The sequence below is a fragment of the Pangasianodon hypophthalmus genome, chromosome 9, assembly GCF_027358585.1.
Source record: "Pangasianodon hypophthalmus isolate fPanHyp1 chromosome 9, fPanHyp1.pri, whole genome shotgun sequence".
Lineage (NCBI taxonomy): Eukaryota > Metazoa > Chordata > Actinopteri > Siluriformes > Pangasiidae > Pangasianodon > Pangasianodon hypophthalmus.
In genome coordinates, this window is record NC_069718.1 from 15,516,012 (window position 1) to 15,536,381 (window position 20,370).

Consider the following 20,370-nt stretch of genomic DNA (forward strand, 5'->3'; position numbering starts at 1 on the left):
ATTGCTTATTCAGCCCCTTCGTATTATGTAACAACATTTCTCACGCTAGACCACTTGTTTTTGAGATGGTGAAACTATTTAATGTGTCAGCAGTTATGTAGTTTACATGTTAGTCACTTATTTACTCAGTGCAGGTTCACATGATTGTGTAATATGATTATGTGTATGTTCTGAAGCAGTCACCTTTGAGACTGAGTGAAGGTGACAGCTGCCTTGTTGAGCAGTTCTTACGCAGATCTGATGCGTACATCCAAGCACGCAACTCCTTCTAGTGAGGCCGGAGTTATAGCACAGAAATTTACCACCAGTTGCAATTTTTAATATATTAATGAACAACAGGTCATACATTTTAACAGTTTATAGTTACATTCAATGTTTTGGAGCATCTGTAAAACAAGTTAATTCCTGTTATCTCTTATAACCGCTATAAACAGTCATTCCCTCACCAGCTTCTCTTTTTCACCAGCTTATTGTCTTCTTACTGAGAAAGCGGAAAGAGGAAAAGCCCTCTGTACTGAAGACTGTCCCTTTTCAGAAAGTGTACTGTTACAAAGCGTTGACACTGGAGACTCCTACTGTAAAAAAAAAAACATTTATAAATCTCCTTACAGAAAGCTTCCTCATATCAATGATTATATCTTCTCAGTAGTTAAACAGCACATTTGAAATATCTATTTATTATTAAGCTTAGATTATGTGGAACGTCCATCAGACAAGTCCCTGTGAATGAGCTGTTACTATAGAAACAATCAGAGAAACAATAACATGTTAAAGAATTATAGCTGGAGCTACTGTCAGAGCTGCTGTTATAGAAAATTCATTAACACCTTCTGAGCAATGAGGTCTGAGAATACAATAGCACTGTGGTATAATAATATTTTAATTTGTGTACAAGATTTAATAGATGCATAACAGGATGCTGATATTAATACACATTTTGGGTCATAGCTTGGGGATGTTTGTTCTAGCATGAACCTGGGAAGCGTACAGCGGTGTGTGTGTGTGTGTGTGTGTGTGTGTGTGTGTGTGTGTGTGTGTGTGTGTGTGTGTGTGTGTGTGTGTGTGTGTGTGTGGCGGAAACCACTGAAATGGTTCCTTGCTTAGCTAACAGCTAAGACTTCACAGACACAGGATAATAATAATTAAAAAAAAAAAAAACATTGGAACTTCCTTTAATCATAGATTAACATACAAGCCAAGGCTTAATGTAAGACATTCGTGTTTTCTTAATGCTTGTATTATACTCTTTGCTTTGACCTTCCGTGCATGGAGGTCGCACATTTCTGTATTAATAGTTCACTGACTGTCAGTGATTTCTGAGTGCCACAGATGACATTTGGAATAATACAGATACTACAAATTCTCAGATTATAGTAATGCATTACTAAAATGTTAATTTTCTTGATCAGAAATTTCTTAACTTCTGTTGATTTAAGTGCTTGCACTGTGTTGAATTATGGTATGAACAGGTGTGATGGTGAGTGATGGAAACTCACATTTGAGGTTCTTTGCTCTGGATAACTGTAAAATTTTCTTCCTGTCTAGCACCTATTCCTAATATGAAAGTATCCACTGGTTTATTTCACAGTATGGAAGGCCCGTAAATAACTATATTATTAGTGTAAAAGTGTTTATTTCACACTGACAACGATTTCGTAAATGAACCCTTGGTTTCATTGCTTCGTTCTCTGGCTGTAGATACCATCAACACACACAAAAAAAGCACGAACATGCAAGCAAAAAGAAGTAGATGCAAACAGACAAGTATGAGTCATGCTGTTCATATAGTTTGTTACTGTTAAGGAAGCATAGATGATGCAGATATCTTTATGTTTATGCTTTCTATTATTAGAAGCTCTCTTGCATTAATAGTAATCAAACTCTTGTTTCAAAATCAGAAAGAAATTAGATTATTAAATGAGGTACTGTACTGATATTCAATGTTGCAGCACTCTGTTGACAAAATGGTAGACCTGTTTCATTTTTTGTGAGTATTGAACCTGATTTCATGTTATAAGAAAAGATCAGAGTTAAGAATTTGCAAGTATGAAACAGTATTTTATTAGATCAGAATTTCTAATTTTTTTTTTTTTAAACCTTTTAAACTCTTGGTTATGTGCCTCTGCTCCTGTGTTCAGAGACGCTCTAAACCTCCTGAAGAAGGGAGATGCAGGCCGACAAGCAGCTCCGGTGACTGCACCTCCTCCTGCTCCTCCATCTCCTCCTTCTCCTCCTTCCTCCCCTCATGTTCCTCCATCAGCTCCAGTCTCAGGACGGCCTCTTCACCCAGCCATCTCAGTGCCTGGAAAACCCGGAGCTCCAGTGAGTGCCTTCATCTGACTGGTTAAACCTAACCCGAACTATTTCTGTTTGTCTGTTCTTTCTATCATACATATATATGATAGAGGCAGTCGTGGCCTGATGGATAGAGAGTCGGACTTGCAACCCAAAGGTGAACCTGAAGGTTGTGGGTTCGAGTCTCGGGTCCGGCAGGGATTGTAAGCGGGGGGAGTGAATGACCAGCGCTCTCGTCCACCCTCAATACCACGACTGCTCCGGGTGTGTGTTCACTACTGTGTGTATGTGCACTTGGATGGGTTAAATGCAGAGCACAAATTCCGAGTATGGTCACCACACTTGGCCACAAGTCACTTCACTTCATTTTATATTCATTTTATTTATATATATATATATATATATATATATATATATATATATATATATATATATATATATATATATATATATATATATATATATATATTCTGTTCTTGCTATTTCATATATATATATATATATATATATATATATATATACAGTGCTCAGCATAAATGAGTACACCCCACTACATTTGTCAGAAAACTTTTAGTTTCCTTTCAGAATCAACATTTTCTATGAGATACTATACTACAAAATACTCCTACAAATGTGGGCCATTGATTGCAAACAAGATTTGTTAATTTGCACACACAAAAAAGTGATTTTCCTAACAAATTCATTCAAGCCCATGTTGCAAAAGTGAGTACACCCCAATTATCGTCTTAGGAGAAAAGCCACACTTAAGACTACAAAATTCTACTTAACAGGCATTCAACCACAGGTGAGTCTAATGATTCATTTAAGAGGTGTCCAGCAGACAGGTGACTATAAAAGGGCATTACTTAACAAAGAAAAGCCCTTCCCATTTCATGCTGTCAGCAATGGCTCCCCATGGAAGAGAAATGTCCCAAAATCTGAGAAAGGAAATCATTTCTTTACACAAAAAAGGTGAGGGCTACAAGAAGATCAGCCAAGCTTTACATATCAGTCAAAATATTGTAGCAAAAGTGATCCAAAAATTTAAGAAAGATGGAAGTGCAACCATCTTACAGAGACGTTCAGGCCGGCCACTTAAGTTAACATCTTGACAGGAGCGTCTTCTGATGAGAAGGGTTGAAGAAAATCGCCATGCAAGTTCACTGCAGTTAGCTAAAGCAGTAGAAAGCCAAACTGGAGTGACCGTTTCCCGTGACACCATACGGCGCACACTGCAGAGGAATGGCATGCAATGGGTATCGTCCACGAAGGAAGCCTCTCCTAAAGCCCATGCACAAAAAAGCACGCCTAGAATTTGCTAGGGCCCATGCTGAAAAAGATGAAGACTACTGGGACTCTATACTCTGGAGTGATGAGACAAAGATCACTGTTTTTGGAACTAATGAGTTTAAAACTGTATGGCGTCGTAAAGGTGAGGATTTCAAAGAAAAATGCTTGGTGCCTACAGTGAAACATGGTGGTGGCAGTGTCCTTATGTGGGGCTGTATGAGTGCTGCTGGTGTTGGGGAGCTGCATTTCATTGATGGTATCATGAACTCAACAATGTACTGCTCTATACTGAAGGAGAAGATGCTGCCATCACTCCGTGCACTTGGTTGTCGTGCACTTTTCCAACACGACAATGATCCAAAACACACATCTAAAGCTACTGTTGCATTTCTGAAGAAGAACAGGGTGAAGGTGATTGAATGGCCAAGTATGTCTCCTGATCTGAACCCAATCGAACACCTGTGGGGAATTCTGAAGCGACAAGTTGAGCATCACTCTCCATCCAGCATCCAGGCTCTAAAAGAGGTTATTCTTGAGGAATAGAAAAAGATAGATGTTGCAATATGTTGCCAACTTGTTCATTCCATGCCTAGAAGACTTGGTGCTGTCCTTAAAAATCACGGTGCTCATACAAAATACTTTTTGTTGCGGGGTGTATTCATTTTTGCTTCAACCAATTTGAGTAAAACTGAAGATTTTGTGATCTAAGTTAGATTATTAACCTTAATTTCATGTTATGGAGTTAAATAAGTGTTCAATAAAACTCAGCCTTGTGAAAACTCTGGAAATTGTTCTTTTGTTCATTGAGCTACTGATTAAATTCGTACTTTTTAAAGGGGGTGTACTCATTTATGCTGAGCACTGTATGTATATATATATATATATATATATATATATATATATATATATATATATATATATATATATATATATATATATATATATATATATATATATATATAGTCTAACGTTTTTCCTGAGCACTACACGAATTAAATAATTAAATTAATTAAATTGACTCGAACAGATGTGCATAATGTTAGAAAAACCTGTTATATTTCCTTGTTTTAACTATTCCCCCGAAGAGTCCCCTTAGAGTGACTTTAAAACCATTTTTTCTCATCTCATTTCCTATATTTTATCAGTAGTTGAGTGATTTTGTAATGAACAGAGGGCTTTGTAGGAATCCACTGAAGAATGACATTTAACCGCGTGAGTTCTCTTCAGCGATGCTTGAAAAATGACTCTTCAGTGGTGCATGAAGCAATGAAACCAGTCAAACTGCATTTTACTTTGTTCTCATTTTTTCTCTAAGCTGCTGCTACAGCTCTTCAGCACATCCTGTTTAGTGGTTAACATAACACTTTTATTTAAAATTAGCCATTAGCAGGTTATAACCTTTTGACTTCTTTTTAAAGCATGATTCACCCCAGAAGCCTTTGACTTTAAGCAAAATGTGTTTGGATTACTGCTTTTGACAGGCTTTAACATGCTCGATGGTGAAAGAGTGAAGGGGAAGTATTGCATTAGATTCTTTGGGGTTAAAATGGTGCCTTGTGCTGTTAATAACATTTCACTAGTAAGATCAGTTGAATGAAAATAGGATGCAATATTATTGTCAATATGCAATGTTCAGTCTTTCAACTTATTAAACCTGCATCATTACTCCACTCTTAATTTGATTCAATCTTAATAATACAATATGCACACCAAATGATGCAGCAGTAGACAGCGGAGTGATCAATGCATTTTAAATCAGTGCCAATTGAAAGGCATTCATCCAAAAAATGAAATCACCAAGCTATTTCATTTCATTTCGCATAGACCACTAATGCCAGCAAGTCAGCCGCTAGCTCACTGTAGAACATCAGGGTATTTAAGTTCCCCCCTGTAGTCAAATGCGGTTTTAGTGGCTCTATTAACCAAACATTGTGATTTTCAGGGCACCTTCACAGAGATCCCAGCCTCTAATGTGCGAAGAGTGATCGCACAGAGACTAACGCAGTCCAAAACCACCATACCTCATGCGTATGCCTCAGTGGACTGTGATGTGGGTGCCGTGATGCAGCTTCGCAAAGAGCTAGCCCAAGGTGAGAGTGCACAGTACAGCCAGGACACAATCTCAGAGAAAAGTTCATTCACTTTGCTAAACCTTGTTTCAAGAGTAAAACTAATATGGCAACACAATGACATTTTACCACCCATTTCAAGAACTTTGTCAGTTCTGATAAATTTGGTTACGCTTCTCATCTACTTACCTATACATCTGTAATAGTTCTTTATGATTGCCATGAATTTTTGCTTTAATACAATAGCTAACAATACTCCATGTCACTCTCAGTTGGTTTACTTTCCACTTGCAGGTTTTAAACAGTTCTAACGTGCCATGATTTCCAATGTGCCGTGACTAATCAGAGGTTTTTTGTGTGGAAAATCATTCTTGAATATCTAGTTTCACCAGAGCACATGCTGGGGGAGAGAAAGTTAGTTACTCTCTGTGTTCACTCTCAGACTTATGGGAAAGTTATGGCAAATTAGGGGTGGAATGCAATGGCACTACTGTATCTGTATCTCTCCAAATATCCATATTTGTATCTGTATTCGGATTTTAAATCGGAAGTGGACATAGTCTAAACTGAATTTTTTATATATATATATATATATATATATATAAATTAAACATGAACCCCACCACTATGCGCTCAGACACACTGTAAAAAACACTCTGTCAGCATGGCCTGTGAATTCTGGCTCTGACAGTTCTGTGTTAATTGAGTTCATAATTAATCTCAACCTGTGATGTGCACAGGACTGCTTTTTAATCCCACTTGAGCACTTATTATTTTTGTTTGTACCTGTCTGCGAATTTTTTTTTTATTATTATTTTTCTAGGGAATTTATGATTCACTCATTCATCTCCAGTAGCCACTTTGTCCTGTTCAGGGTTATGGTGGACCCAGAGCTGATCCCAGTAACACTGGGCACAAGCTGGGAGAATTCACCCCGGATGGAATGCCAGTCCATTGCAAGACTCCATGCACACACATTCTTACACTCATTCGCCCCTAGGGGTAGTTTACATTAGCCAGTCCTCCTATCTGCATGTCTCTGGGAGGTGGACAGAAATCAGAGAACATACATGAATACAGAGAGAACATGCACAGAAGCTTCAGACCAACAGTAACCTGTGCTCAGGATCAAACCCAGGACCCTAGAGCTGTGAGGTAGAAATGTTTAAATTACTCTACTAGAAACTAGTAGAGTAATTTAAACTACTCTGACCTTGACCAAGCAGTTACTAAGGATGAGTCTTTGTTTGTCCCTTGAGATTCATGTCTGTCTGCTCATTAGTCAAGTCAAGTCAAGTGGCTTTTACTGTCATTTCAACCATATACAGCTAATTAGTACACAGTGAAATGAAACAGCATTCCTCCAGGACCAAGCTGTTACATAAAACAACACAGAACTACAGGAGACTACATATATTTACATAAAGTGCACAGTGCAGTCATGTCGGCACAAGACAGTACAAAACTACCAAAAACAAGACAATGGGCACAGTAAGTTACAGTGCAGCACCGAAAAGTACACGGTTCTGGTATAAAGTGAATCAGATGACACTAGTGCCAAAGAGTAACAAAATAAGTTGCTGTAAATGTAAACATAAGGAGTAGCAGCTGGGTAGAGAGTATAAAGATAAAGTACAGTATATAATAAATATTTGTAGCAGCAGAAATTGAGCCATTAAGCATGCACAAAAGTTAAACCCCTGCCCCTGTGCCAGAGTTCTGTCTAGCGCCCTGCAGGAACCCATTCCTGATGCACTGTAGTCTTGACCAGATGCCATGTGAACCTTTCTGGCAAGCTTCGCGTGTTCATATTCGGTTACATCCCTCGGGCAAATGTGTATAACTTCAGAACGTGAACAAATGTGTACCTCGAGCAATGAGAATGACTACGTATATAATGTCAACTGAGTTATGTAAAAATGTCCCAAAGTGAAAACAAAATAACACAAGAATGAAGACTTTCAGTCTCACCAAGGTCATTATTAATTTATGTTTCTTTCTCTCTCTCTCTTTCTTTCCTTCTCTCTCCCTCTCTCTCTTTCTTTCTTTCTTTAGAGGAAATCAAGGTGTCTGTCAATGATTTCATTATCAAAGCTGCTGCTGTTACACTCAAAGTAAGTTTACATTTTCACAGCTTTATGACATCAGAAACCACTTGCCATTTATAATGGCAGGCCAAATGTCAGTATAGCGGATGATGGATCTACAGCGAAAGGTGTTGATTTGCTATGAGGAGTAACCCTGGAACAGTAACAACTTTGGAAGAGCAGTCATTCAAAAATAAACCTTCCAGTTTCTAAGTTATGGCTTCCTCTTGGTTTTACCCTGAAGCTCCTCATGTAGATCCATTAGGCCTCTTGTAAGGCATGATGAGAAGCCTTAAAATAGAACCCATTTTAAGTAAGGTCTCTTCCTCTTTTTCTCCATCTGTTAGTAGAAGTGAAAAGGAAATTAGCCAGATGTATGCCACCATTAACAGACAGGCTTTTGAAAATGGAAAGAAAGAGGGGAAAAGTGGGGAAAAATCACTATTAATGTCTGATTGTCACACCATTGTTTGGAGCTCCCTCTCATCCTGCCTCTGCCAGCACACTCGCTGATGTCTGTCACAACACCAAACGTGCCGCTCAGGGGAGCGATATTTTCTCCTGCACAATAGCTCGTAGCTTGTCAGCTGCTTCCTCTGAGATGGCAGACATGCAGCTCGGGGTTAAGGGAAGTGGAAAGTGAGTCTGTAGCCCTTAAGCACAAGGAACCTACACTCCAGCCCAGTGGACTTTAGGAACACAGGCTTCAGAGAGCATAGCTGGGTATTTCTATTACCCTGGGCCACTTTGAATATTTAATCATGAACACATGATGTCGTGTGTGATTGTAAATGTAGTGTTTAATGATTTTATGTTTGGTAACTAAGTAGCACAGTACTGTAAAGACTTGCCCTCAGTTTCCTGAGATTTGATTAAATCAGTGAGCTCAGACACTGGAGAGTAGGAGGTAAAACATATCATTGAATAAAATTATTGGCTAATTTTTCTTTCCTGACCGGTGTGCATGGATACATATGCAGAAATCAGAAGATGTTTAGAAGCTGACAACAGTCATTGCATGTTGATGGGAGATTACTGATAGTCATGATTACAGATAAGGACTGGGAGTTTGACTAGATATTATCTTACAGGGTAAAAATGTCTGTTTTAAATTCAGGTGCAGTAGATAAGATTCGTGGGAAAATAGGTCTCTAACTGTTAACTGGTTGGAGATGAATTAGATTTGAATGATTTATTTCTTTATTAATTTTTTTAACTCATTGAGCCTGCCCCATTTCCACTCATGTAGACCAAACTCTGCCCTCTAAAGCTTGTGGTGGTTCATTTGGGGTAACCTGCTAACTAGAGTTAACATTAGCAATAAGCAATAAATGTACACGTTCTGAGACAATGACTTTTATTATTATTATTTCTACAGAATTTTCCACATTATAGTACTAGCATGAAATTGGAAATATTGACTATTACACTTTTAAGGATTGTTGTTTGTGTACAGCTAACCTCTCCTGATGATGAACATTTACTACTCTCTTGCTGTGATTTGCTGAGAAGCAAAGCCGTACAACCTCATTATTAATTGAGCCAAATTAATTATACATACTTTGGGTAAAGTGCAGACTTTAGGGAGTTTGCAGGCTAAGCCCAAATACTCTTAAATAAATCTTGTTATTATGTGAAATAGGGAAAGAAGCTTATCCTCGCTCTTCTTTTTATTATGAATAAATAATCCACACGCTACTCACACTTTCAGTCCACAATAAAAACACTTTATTTCTGATAGAGTGAAAGTGTTTATCACGCTATTCTAGGCATTGAACGTGAATAGCACAAGCAACATAAAAATGCTTGAGGAAAAAACTTTCAACAACCAACACGTATCAGCAGTCTGACGAGATGAAAAGATATAGTGCAACAAGTGTAAGGTGTAGAGATTTAGCGTGAAACATGGCGATTTGAAGATTGATTCTCAGTAGAACTTCAGCCTGCGGAACAAAAACAAGTCAATAGTGATGTGATGTGTTACTGCCCCAAAGTTATTTTCTGATAACAATATGTCCTGAACGGATTTATTCCCCTTATACCACAGCAATTTGCCAGCGATTACATTTTTAATGAGTTATAAATGAAGAGTTAAAGAAGATTAATTTGCACTTTTTTAAATTGTTTATAGTTGTATTTAATTTTATGAACCATCTGCAAGACAAACTGAATCCTATTATCATGTTACAGCAGTGATTTCCCCACTAGCTTCTTTTTTTTTTCCTTTCTTAAAGTTAGACCAAAAAAAATTGCAGCTTGTCATGTTGCTGAGAAACCAGAAAGCACAAAGTCCTCTGTTCTGAAGAGGCAGAAAACAGACTGACTGTTACAAAGCCTGACACTTGAGGCACTTTCATAAATATAAAGTAAACATCATCTTACAGGAAGCTTCACGATATACTGGAGATTCGATGTTTTTCTTTGTTACATAACAGCAGGGCTTTTCCTGCTTATTTTTAGCGTTAGATTATTGTGGTATGTCTGCCATTTATGTTCCTGTGAATGAGTTATTATTGTGATTTGATTTACAGACAGCACTACTGTCTGAGTCATGCTGTTATAGAAACTGAATCAACACCTTCTGACCAGTCAGGTTCGAGAAGTCAACAGTGCTGTAGTATTAGTACTATTTACTTGTTAGCCTCAAGAAAGCCATTCTAAGCTCAAACAGGTGAACAGGTGTGCTTTACTGTTTGTTCAGAAATTGACCTACGTCTGTTGCGTACACCATCGCCCATCACCACAGACCTACTCCTCACAGTGTCTCTGAACCTCCTCCACACTGCTTTATGCCTGACCTTTGACCTCTCCAACAGGAAATGCCAGAAGTCAATGTGACCTGGTCAGGAGAGGGACCCCAAGCGCTGGACTCCATCCATATTTCCATCGCCGTGGCGACCGATCGTGGCCTCATCACCCCCATTATCAAAGATGCGGCACACAAAGGCGTGCAGGAGATCGCCGCCAACGCCAAGGTAACAGTCACCATGGCAGCGGCACAGTTTCTAACATTAATGAGAGAAAGTGAAAGGGCAGGTCTGACTGCACACTGATGTTTAAAACACCTGAGAGCAAACCTTCCGGCTGCTGGGGCAAATGACCTGCTGTGTTCCCTGACTAATGTGACTCATTTAGCTTTGATAAAGCCTGAGGTTCCATGTCTCTTTTGTTTTATGTGATGGTGCAGGGTCATTGTATATTGTACATGTTAGATCTTAGAGGCTTGTAGTGTTATAGTGGATATCAGTTGCGATTTAGCAATTGTGTTGCAGGAGTTTGACTAAAAAATGATGATTCCTGCTGTAAGACAAGTTGAAGGTAACACATTTTTATGTGGCCCTGCAGAGGTGGGACCAAGTCATTGTTTTGCAAGTCACGACTAAGTCTAGGCATTCAAATCCAAGGTCGAGTACCAAGTGAAGTCACAAGTCAGTACTGACAAGTCACAAGTCAGATCACAAGTCAAGACTGACAGGTCAAAGTTGAGTCATAAGTCAAGACTGACAAGTCCAACTCACAAGTCAAGTCACAGGTCAAGACTGATTAGTCACAGTTCAAGTCAAAAAACATAAACTTAGAGTTTTAAGTCCTTAACAAGTCAGGCAGAAACCGACTAAAATTGAGGTCCCTCATTTAACAGCTTAAGAGACATTTTCCTAAATGTGCAGCAGGTAATAAGAACAAGCTCATGTTAGCTAAGGCTAGTTTGGATTTAAAGCCATTGCTTTTCTTCATATCTTTAAAATAAAAAGCAGCTTAATAACAGTATTGTAGCTTTCTTTGTAAGGTCAGTGCTAAAGTAGCCAGAATTAGCTGCATGTGTTTCATTTTTGCCATTCTGTATGAGAACTACCTTTTACACTGCTAATAGGTACCAATTTGCCCAACCCGCGTCTCTACACAAAGCATGAATACACAGTCCTCATCTCTCCTCCTGAGAAAACAGGGCAGCAATGATTGCTAAATACTACCTATAACCTTATTAGTCTCAACCTATCAGTCTTTGTCCAGCTTCAGATGGCTGACCAGATTCGATATGTTTGTGCCTGCATCTGTAATTTGATCTGCACAATTTGCATATTGCAGCTCTTTCTTTCTTTCTTGTTGGCAAAGGGTATTATCTTTGGTATCATCTCTACAAACGAAGTAACCGTTATTGTTATGCCGTTCTTGCCGTTGTCGCGTGCACCCTGACTGGCTGTCTGATTGGTTGACCAGGAATCAGGCAAATGAAGACGAATAGTTTTTTGGGGAGAAATACCAATTTGATTTGCGACACTCTTTTTTTTTTTTTTTTTTTTTTTTATAATTTTTTTTTTTTTATAATTTTTAATCTTTGGTTTGGGGAAAAGTATCTTATCAATTCTTTCTGAGTCAAAAGGCTCAAATCCAAGGGAAGTAATAAGTCAGCAAAGGCAAGTTGCAAGTTTTTATGTCAAGTTGAAAGTGAGCTCATTTTGACTTGAGTTCAAATCGAATCGAAGTCGTGACTCAAGTTTTGTGGTCCTACTTGAGAAATATAAAATCTATACATCAGCAACAAAAAAAAAACATTACTCTGAACCATTTAAGTTTATGATAAATATTGTTCTTTGTGATTATATGTGTGTAAGAAAAAAAATTGTTTTCACCTTCTGTGGTTTATGCGATCCAGATGTATAGTGTAGTGCTGTGGCAGATGTTTGTTCTGTCTGAGGCAGTATAAAATTATAGGCTAGTTAATATTTGAATGCATTGGATTATTAAATCTTTATAGTAATTAACATGTCAAACACAGTTTTAAAGGGATTTGACAGCCTTAGCACACACTCATGTAATCAGTGGAATCAGATTGATTTGCAAGTCATTTTTTCTATGCTTGAATTTGCTGCCATGGTAACAAAAGGGCATGAGCTTGCTGTGCTCCATACTGAGTCTACATCAGTTTGTTGGCTGACCTGCCAGACTTATTATTTAGAAGCACTCCACTGAACCACTGTCCTGTTTCCTTGCTCATTATGAGTAATGCAGTTCTCTTAAATGTTAAACATTGCTGTATTTCTAAGGGACAAAAGGATGTGAGTCGTGGTGATGTTCTTTCCCCCTTTGCCTGGATTTGCTCTGGGTAACAGGCAATTTTGTTCTTATTTCAATGATGAAAAGCAAATTGTTATGTGCGATAAGAAGGGAGCACAGAAAGCTATTGTGCAAGGTGAGACAGGGTTGAGAGTGTGAAGTGCGGCTGATAGATCAGCAGGGGGTTGTGGTCAGTGGGTTAGGAGGATAAGTGTTTATCACAGTTCCCTTCACCCCTTCCTCTTTTTTTTTTTCTTTGCCAGGTGCTGGCTCAGAAAGCAAGAGCAGGGAAACTGTTACCAGAAGAATATCAGGGAGGATCCTTCAGGTAAACAGCTTTAAATGAAATTAACAGATTTCAATTGCCTAATGCTTGTATTTTAATGCTTTTTCTTTTTTTCTTCATTTCGGTGTATAAGACTGATGAGAAATGCATTTATTCACCACAAATCATGAACAGCATGTCATCCATTCTCCTCTCTTTACTTCCTGTCTGAAACTTCCCTCATGAAAAGCCATTAAACACACCGTTAAGCTCATGAAGTCAAAGCCCTGCCCTGGCTGAGAAGACCTCTAAAAAAAGCATACGCCCCTGCATATTTTATTCCTCCCCTCTTATGACTGTGAATACTGTGTGTAAAATCAACGAGGATAATAAATTGTGGACATCAATTTACTCATTTCCACCCAAGGCTCAGGCTGCCACTTTTTTTATATCATTTGAGACTTAATGGGGTCGATTAGAAATAAATGGGCTCTCTGTGGTAAAGATAGAACAGAAATCCCAGTAGTAAGACATCACTCATTGTCTTATTACTGAGTTTTTGCATTTCATGCTTTGTTCTTACTGTCCTACTGAGCCACATTGCCTAAGCAGTGTAGAGTTGTTTTTCTTTCTTTCTTTCTGTCTTTCTTTCTTTGGCCAGTGCAGATCATTGACTCCTCTGTAGATGACTTAAATGCACTCTATGTGGTTATCTGATTTTGAGAACTGAAAACATATATATATATATGTATATATATATATATATATATATATATATATATATATATATATATATATATATAATCATATAATCATATAATCATTCTGATTATCAAAATCATCCACATCAGTCTGTGTGTCAGCAACTGAGCTAAAAGTCACTCACAGATGATCTCTGTTTGACATCAGTGTTGAAATGTTCACTGACTAAATTGAGCTCTGTTCTGTTCGCTAAATTTTCTATTCATATTATTAAGTCATTGAAACATTTTAAACTGTCTGCTGTACAGACTGTGTAAGCACTCATCTCTGTTTTGATGATGATAGGATGGTGCAGGAGCAGACATTTTGACAGCTGGTATCTGTTTACAAACTGAATTGATTAGGCTTATGTTCATTGGAATAACTGTGAAACAACTTGATCAAAGTGTGACATTCACTGTGTGAGGAAAGCTAGGGAGTTTTTAAACATCTTTAGGCCGACTGAATGTTTTTACTGTTGCACTGTCGACTCCTAAACATGAGTTTTGTTGAAACATGAGTTTTGTTGAAAACCCGATTTTTCAGGTTTGTTGTTTTCCAGAATTCAGCTACAGCAAAATCTGACTGGTTTTCCCAGTCTGCCACATTTAAAATCATTTTTCCCTCAATCACAGCACTGTAGTTGCTGTTCTGCTTGATATTGCTTCTTCTCTTCCCCCTCAGTATCTCTAACCTGGGAATGTTTGGCATCAGCGGCTTCAGCGCAGTGATTAACCCTCCTCAGGCGTGTATCCTGGCAGTGGGGCGATCCAGGGCCGAGCTGACACCGACAGCAGAGGGCCTCTGCACGCAACACCTAATGACCGTCACCCTGTCCAGCGATGGTCGTCTAGTAGACGATGAGCTTGCCTCACGCTTCCTTGAAAAATTTCGCAACAATTTGGAGAAGCCCCAGCGCATGGTCCTTGCTTAGTAAAGAGGACAGAAGAACAGAGGAGTAGAAAGAGGAGTATAACAGACTGAATGTTACCAATGATCTAGTATAGCAAGGTTAGTTGACGTTCACGAAAGAAAGCTATTTAAAAAAGAATACCGGCACACAGGTAAAATGAACCATGTTACCCAAATCCCTTCTTTAATTTATTTGTTGTTAATGAAAAGATTTTGTTTTGGTTCATTTGGACTTGTATTTTAAAGATTTCACTAATATCATATTTTAAAATGGGTCAGTGTAGAAATATAGCAGTTTAATTTATTATTCTCATAAATTAGGTCTTCAATTTTGGCCAGCTTTTTCCAAATATGCATTCTTTCTACATTTTCTCTGAAATATCAAAGGAAATACAGTGAAATCTCAAATCCTCACCTTCCTAAGTGACACAACTGGCTGCCAGCTCACGTTCACAGAAGTGGGCAGTCACTTAGCCCTCTCCATATTCCTTCAGCTGCCCTACGACATTACGTGAGCAGCAGTTAAAAAAGACATGGTTGCTGACTTCACATATCTTGTTGGAAGAACGTGCTTACCTGATATTGCAAGGTGCTATATGATGGAGAGACAAGAGATTTAGACATCCACTGGGAATAAGCAACAACTAATGCTTTAAATGAGAAAAATAAATAAATAAATGGGAACTCTGTGGTGTCATACACCAAACAGTAACACAAAATAAAATTGTCTACTGAATCAAGATTATTGTGTGTAATATGTTTGTTTATAATGTAAAATTATGGATACTAAAGAAGTCTCAGTAGATAATTGCTCTGAAAGTGAGCTTTGGTGGTCATGCGCACTGCATGGATCACTACTGTGCACAGAACATTGTGTGCTGCTTTTCAACTCTGTACCATTGCGTCGCTTTCAAAGAGAGGTGTGTGTGTTTTCTGAGATGAGGGGTGCACAGAATAGGCGTGGGAGTGTGAGAGAAACACTGAGGCGAAGGTGTGTGTGTGTGTGCGCGCTCCTCACAGCTGCTTGCTTCAGTGTACCAGTGTACCCACTGTTCCTCCATTTCCCCATGCACCCCTTCACTGTCTCCTAGTAACCACAGGGATGGAAGGTGCACAGCAGAAGAAAAGCAAAGCACAAATCCTTGCCTTGACAAAAGGACTGGTTTTATAACCACAGATTGACCACAGATTGGACAGCATTGATGGTGCTCACCTTCTTATGCCCAACATTCACCCATTTCACCTTTAGAATATAGCCAAACCATAAAAACACCAGCAAGATTCTGTTTTTATGTCTCTTCTTGCCAAATTTGAAAGATCTGTAATTTGAAACAATTAAATCTGTTAAAATTTCACACAGTTCAAAAGGAAGTGAAACTGTGCTCCATTATCACTATTAAAATCAGTGACGATTGATCATGCTATTGAAAGGGAGAGTTGAAAAATTCTACTACTGATCAGTAACTCACTGCTGCTATTGTGAAACCCTTATGAGCCTTATATCATGGGGTCTCATCACAGGCATAAAACTACTACACATACACATAGAAGCACACTCGTTGAAAGATAGGTAGGTCATTCCTGATTACTATTCTTTTTAAGTCAAGAGTTTCAAGTCTGTAATCATGCTGTATCTCTTCCAAATAGCAAGCATGGTAAACAGAAAAGCTGCAATTGTTGTTAGCCAGCTCTGCTGTTCAAACCATACAAAATGTGCCCTTCATGTAATTTGTACTTTGACTGGATAATGTTGGCTTAGGCTTTTTGAAAGGCTTTTGGAAAACTCAGTAATCAAGAAACTAAACCACCTTGTTCACTATTGCAGCTATATCACATGCACTTTCCAAATTAGTGCTGATGATGTGATATTGGTTGTGTCTGTGATGCAGGCTGAAATAAATTGGCCCAATTTATCTAGGGGGCGTTTCACTATGCATACTCCTGTCACATGACCGTCAATGATATAGTGTATAAAGCTCCCGAGTGGCGCAACAGAAAAGCGACGCCCTATTTGGGCAATGCCACAGGCATCAGTGGCCTGGAGCTTGTGGTCTGTGAGCTCATGTCTGTGGAAGTATGCAGAAGAGGGCAGATACCGCTTTTCCTCGTAATATGTTGTGTTATGCAGTTCGATTAGACGACATTGCCAGGCTTTACGTTTTTCAGAGTAAGGCTTCACCGTCCCTGCATGATCGGGTAGAGCTGGCTGGTGGGTAGGAATTGGCAGGTGACCAAATTGGGTGGATACCTACAGTCTGGGCTAGAAAGAAATCGGGCTAGAAAGAAATCAGACCAGGCCTCTACTTTATACCACTCTGGCTATTTTTAAGACCATTGGTGGTGCTAGACTTGTATTTCTTCCTTCAAAGAGAGGAAAGACCCTGCCATGCCATTTCTACAACCTGGCCCTGACTACAGTCACGCTCTGCTTAGAGGTGTGTTCATGGACTATGTTCTTTGTTGCTGTTTCAAGACTAACTGGTATGTAGATGAGGTATCAGCATGGTAGTGGATGACGAGCTCTCAGTGTGAGACAAACTCAGTCAGATTAAGATCTATAACACCAAACTGTCAGCTGAGCAGATGTTAGAAGATCCTCCATGGCGGTTGGGGATAGGTAGATATATGCAATGTGCACTGATGCCAGACATGGAACAGCAGTGTTAGGCAGGGTACTGTATGAAAGCACCAAACCAGCTGTGATATACTGGCTTTTGTGGTTTTTGCTTGCAACGTCATGCATTTTGCCTATGGTTAAGAACAACCTTGTTAATTACTAATGGAGGAGTGATAATGGAATTAGAGAGTAATGTTAGAGCTCTGTAAAGTCAGCGAGGGAGGAGACCTTGTTAGCTTTCCTGTAGTGAAGCCACTAATACAAGACTAGCTTGGCTTTACAAGCACCTTCGAGCCAGCGCTGATTCCATTCAAATGAAGTTGGGAAAGTCTTGTGGAAAGCTTCCAGGCATAAAAGCCACATTAGCACAGCAAAGCAAAATTTGACATTTTACCTGCCCCTAGCTACAGTTTGACATTCTTTGCCTTTGGTAGAAAAGCATAGTGGGATATGGATATCTCATTAAATAAAACAGTTGGAGGTAAGGCTGGTGGAAAATCAAATTTGACACTGAGAGTCTCTGTTAGGCTCTTGTAAGTCTTTAGGATAAAATCCCTCTTTGCCTGGTCACGCATTGTTTTGTGGACTTTAAACATTGCATTAATCTACTGACCCAAATGCTCACTCTCAATGTGATATATAGTTACAAAGTAGTGCCCTAGTGTCACTTTCTTATCCTTTCCCATACTCCCAGGAAGCAGGCCGTGGTCAAAATCCTTCTGCATTCATTATTTAAGATTCAAGCAGAGTAACATTGAAATGGACCACTGTTTCCAGCTTGGATCCACACCACTATCACGTGAGTAAAGCTAACAGATCGTGCTGAGAATAAAAAGAAAATAAACTTCCCCTGTCTGTGCATTGCCCGAGTCTCCTGTCTCGATGAGCTCACTTCAAGAAGGTTAGAAAGAGGAACTGAGGTTCACGTTTCATCAGAACGAGGCTCTAGAGAGATGTCCCAGCTTGTCCGCTACTTCAAAGAACATTTGCTCTAGCCCATGTTAAAAGACCACTCCCAGTGTTTGAACTCTTTTTCACTCGACACAAATGTTATTTATTTATAATTAATATTTGATTAAAATAGGAATGAAATTTAGTGATGTAACAAACATAAAGAAAGTCCACTGTGTTATTTTTGACAAATATATTGAAAGGCCTTTGTCGTTTTTTGGGATATTGAAATAGCCCAGCGGTGGAGGCTATCCTAAGTGTGGATAGAAACCTGGTATTTGGTCATATTTGTTTTATCGTTCCTGTCTCAATATGCCTTTCTTTTTAACATACTGCAACTTGCCCGAAGAAGCCCCACCAATTAAATCAGAACTGAAACTAATTTAATCACTTGGTGTTATAAACCAAGGACATAATTTAGTTATGGTAAGGTGTGGTACCTTCGACACCTTGGCAGCTGAAAGAAAGTGAATAATAAATTATAAGGCTACACATGTCTCAGTGTTTTATAGTATCAGTGCGTATCAATGTTTGACATCCTGATATCAAAGAATGTTGTGCACCTAAGAAAGCAAACATAGGAAACGCTGTACATATGAAGTGTTCAGTATCAGTTAGCTAGCTTTTTCTATCAGAAATCCATAGGGGCTTGGCTGCTATAACACCTCCGTCAGTTTAATGAGATTTTTTTATTTTATTTTATTATTATTTCAATAAGAAGCTTGGCAATTTCCCATGTTTACATAAACGGGTACATTAACTGTTATAGTTTCTGGAACTGTTTGCTGTCACTCTGTTGTCAAGCCATTTGACTGCTGTTGATGCTTTATAGGGTTGAAACCAGAGGCTTCCACCTGGTACAGTTTCAGTTCATAAGGCAGATTCAATATTTGACAATATCGCTGAATCTGTTAAGTAACCTCTGATTGACAACTTTCAGAATCTGGGGTGGGCCTACTGTTAATTCATCAATGATGATGATGTAGAGAAAGATTATTTTAAAAGTAAAAGTAGTTAATAGTTATGGGCAAATCTCATTTCTAGCCTATTAAATTATTTTAAATAATTTAAAAAATATGATTGTTTTTACATGGCAGATGTTTGTCTTTTTTGATAATAATCAATTTATTACTGTCACACTGATTCATTGTAATCATTACCTTGTACATTAATGCATTGACCCAAATCTTTGGGTCATTACTCCCCTAAATGCTCACTGTAAGTGGACATTTCAGCTTGCTGTAATTTTGTGCAATAGTCCGTGCAATAGTCTAGTGGCCAGGGTGTATTCCCACCTCGCACTCATTGTTCCTGAGACAGTCACCGGATCCACCACAACACTGGTCAGGATAAAGCGGTTACTGAAGATGAAAGAATGATTAATGAAACTAGCCGTGGTAATTCAGCTGTCTACATACATACTGAAAGTGTCTTATTTGTGTATTGAGAATGAAAATTTGTGACTTGTCTCATCACTTGATGTCAGAGTTGATGTCTTCCAACTTGCCACAGCTTTGAGTTTTGGTGAATTGACATCACTGGTATAAACTTGTGTTATCTTTAGAAGGAAGATAATGCCAAATAAATACATTTTAATGTACTGTACTCTTCTAAGGAAAGTGCTTAAGATGGTTCTCATGCCCGGACTACAAATAATACAATATACAAATAAAACTGACGTGAAGATGTTTGAGAGCTGCATGTATGCTCACTGTACTGAACATGTGATATTAAAGGATTTGGATTGCGTATGTAGTTTTGTGGCAGAGTGATGTGACCCTCTCCTGACTGCACCAGGCCACGCCCGGGCTTGTATCAGATTTGTTGACAGGATTTCCTCTCTACTGCTTTTAGTTGCATTCTGCTTTTGCAGTTTTCCTGTCCATGAAGGAGTCATATAGGCACATTTGTCAACCCACTCATGACCTCGACGTCTTTCTCATGAAGTTAGCTGTGTTTAAGATGGCTTGTGATCTTGCAGGTTATTGTAACAGCTCACACACTTGTGCATTTCCCCGCACCTTGAGTCTATTTCCGAGTCTCCATTAAGTGACTGTGCTGTGAGTTTCCATTAGTCAGGCATATGAC

General features: G+C 38.8%; 1 protein-coding gene across 1 annotated transcript in view; it reads left to right on the forward strand.

Moving 5' to 3' along the window:
- Positions 1-15,454, forward strand: part of pdhx (pyruvate dehydrogenase complex component X) — a 45,565-nt gene extending 30,111 nt beyond the window's left edge. Inside the window, exons 6-11 of the mRNA XM_026919352.3 lie at positions 2,139-2,322; positions 5,528-5,675; positions 7,710-7,768; positions 10,558-10,716; positions 13,060-13,124; positions 14,487-15,454. Of these exons, the coding sequence (XP_026775153.3) occupies positions 2,139-2,322; positions 5,528-5,675; positions 7,710-7,768; positions 10,558-10,716; positions 13,060-13,124; positions 14,487-14,736 (865 nt within the window). The 3' untranslated portion in view covers positions 14,737-15,454. The remainder of the gene's footprint in view (positions 1-2,138; positions 2,323-5,527; positions 5,676-7,709; positions 7,769-10,557; positions 10,717-13,059; positions 13,125-14,486) is intronic.
- Positions 15,455-20,370: the final 4,916 nt, after the last annotated feature.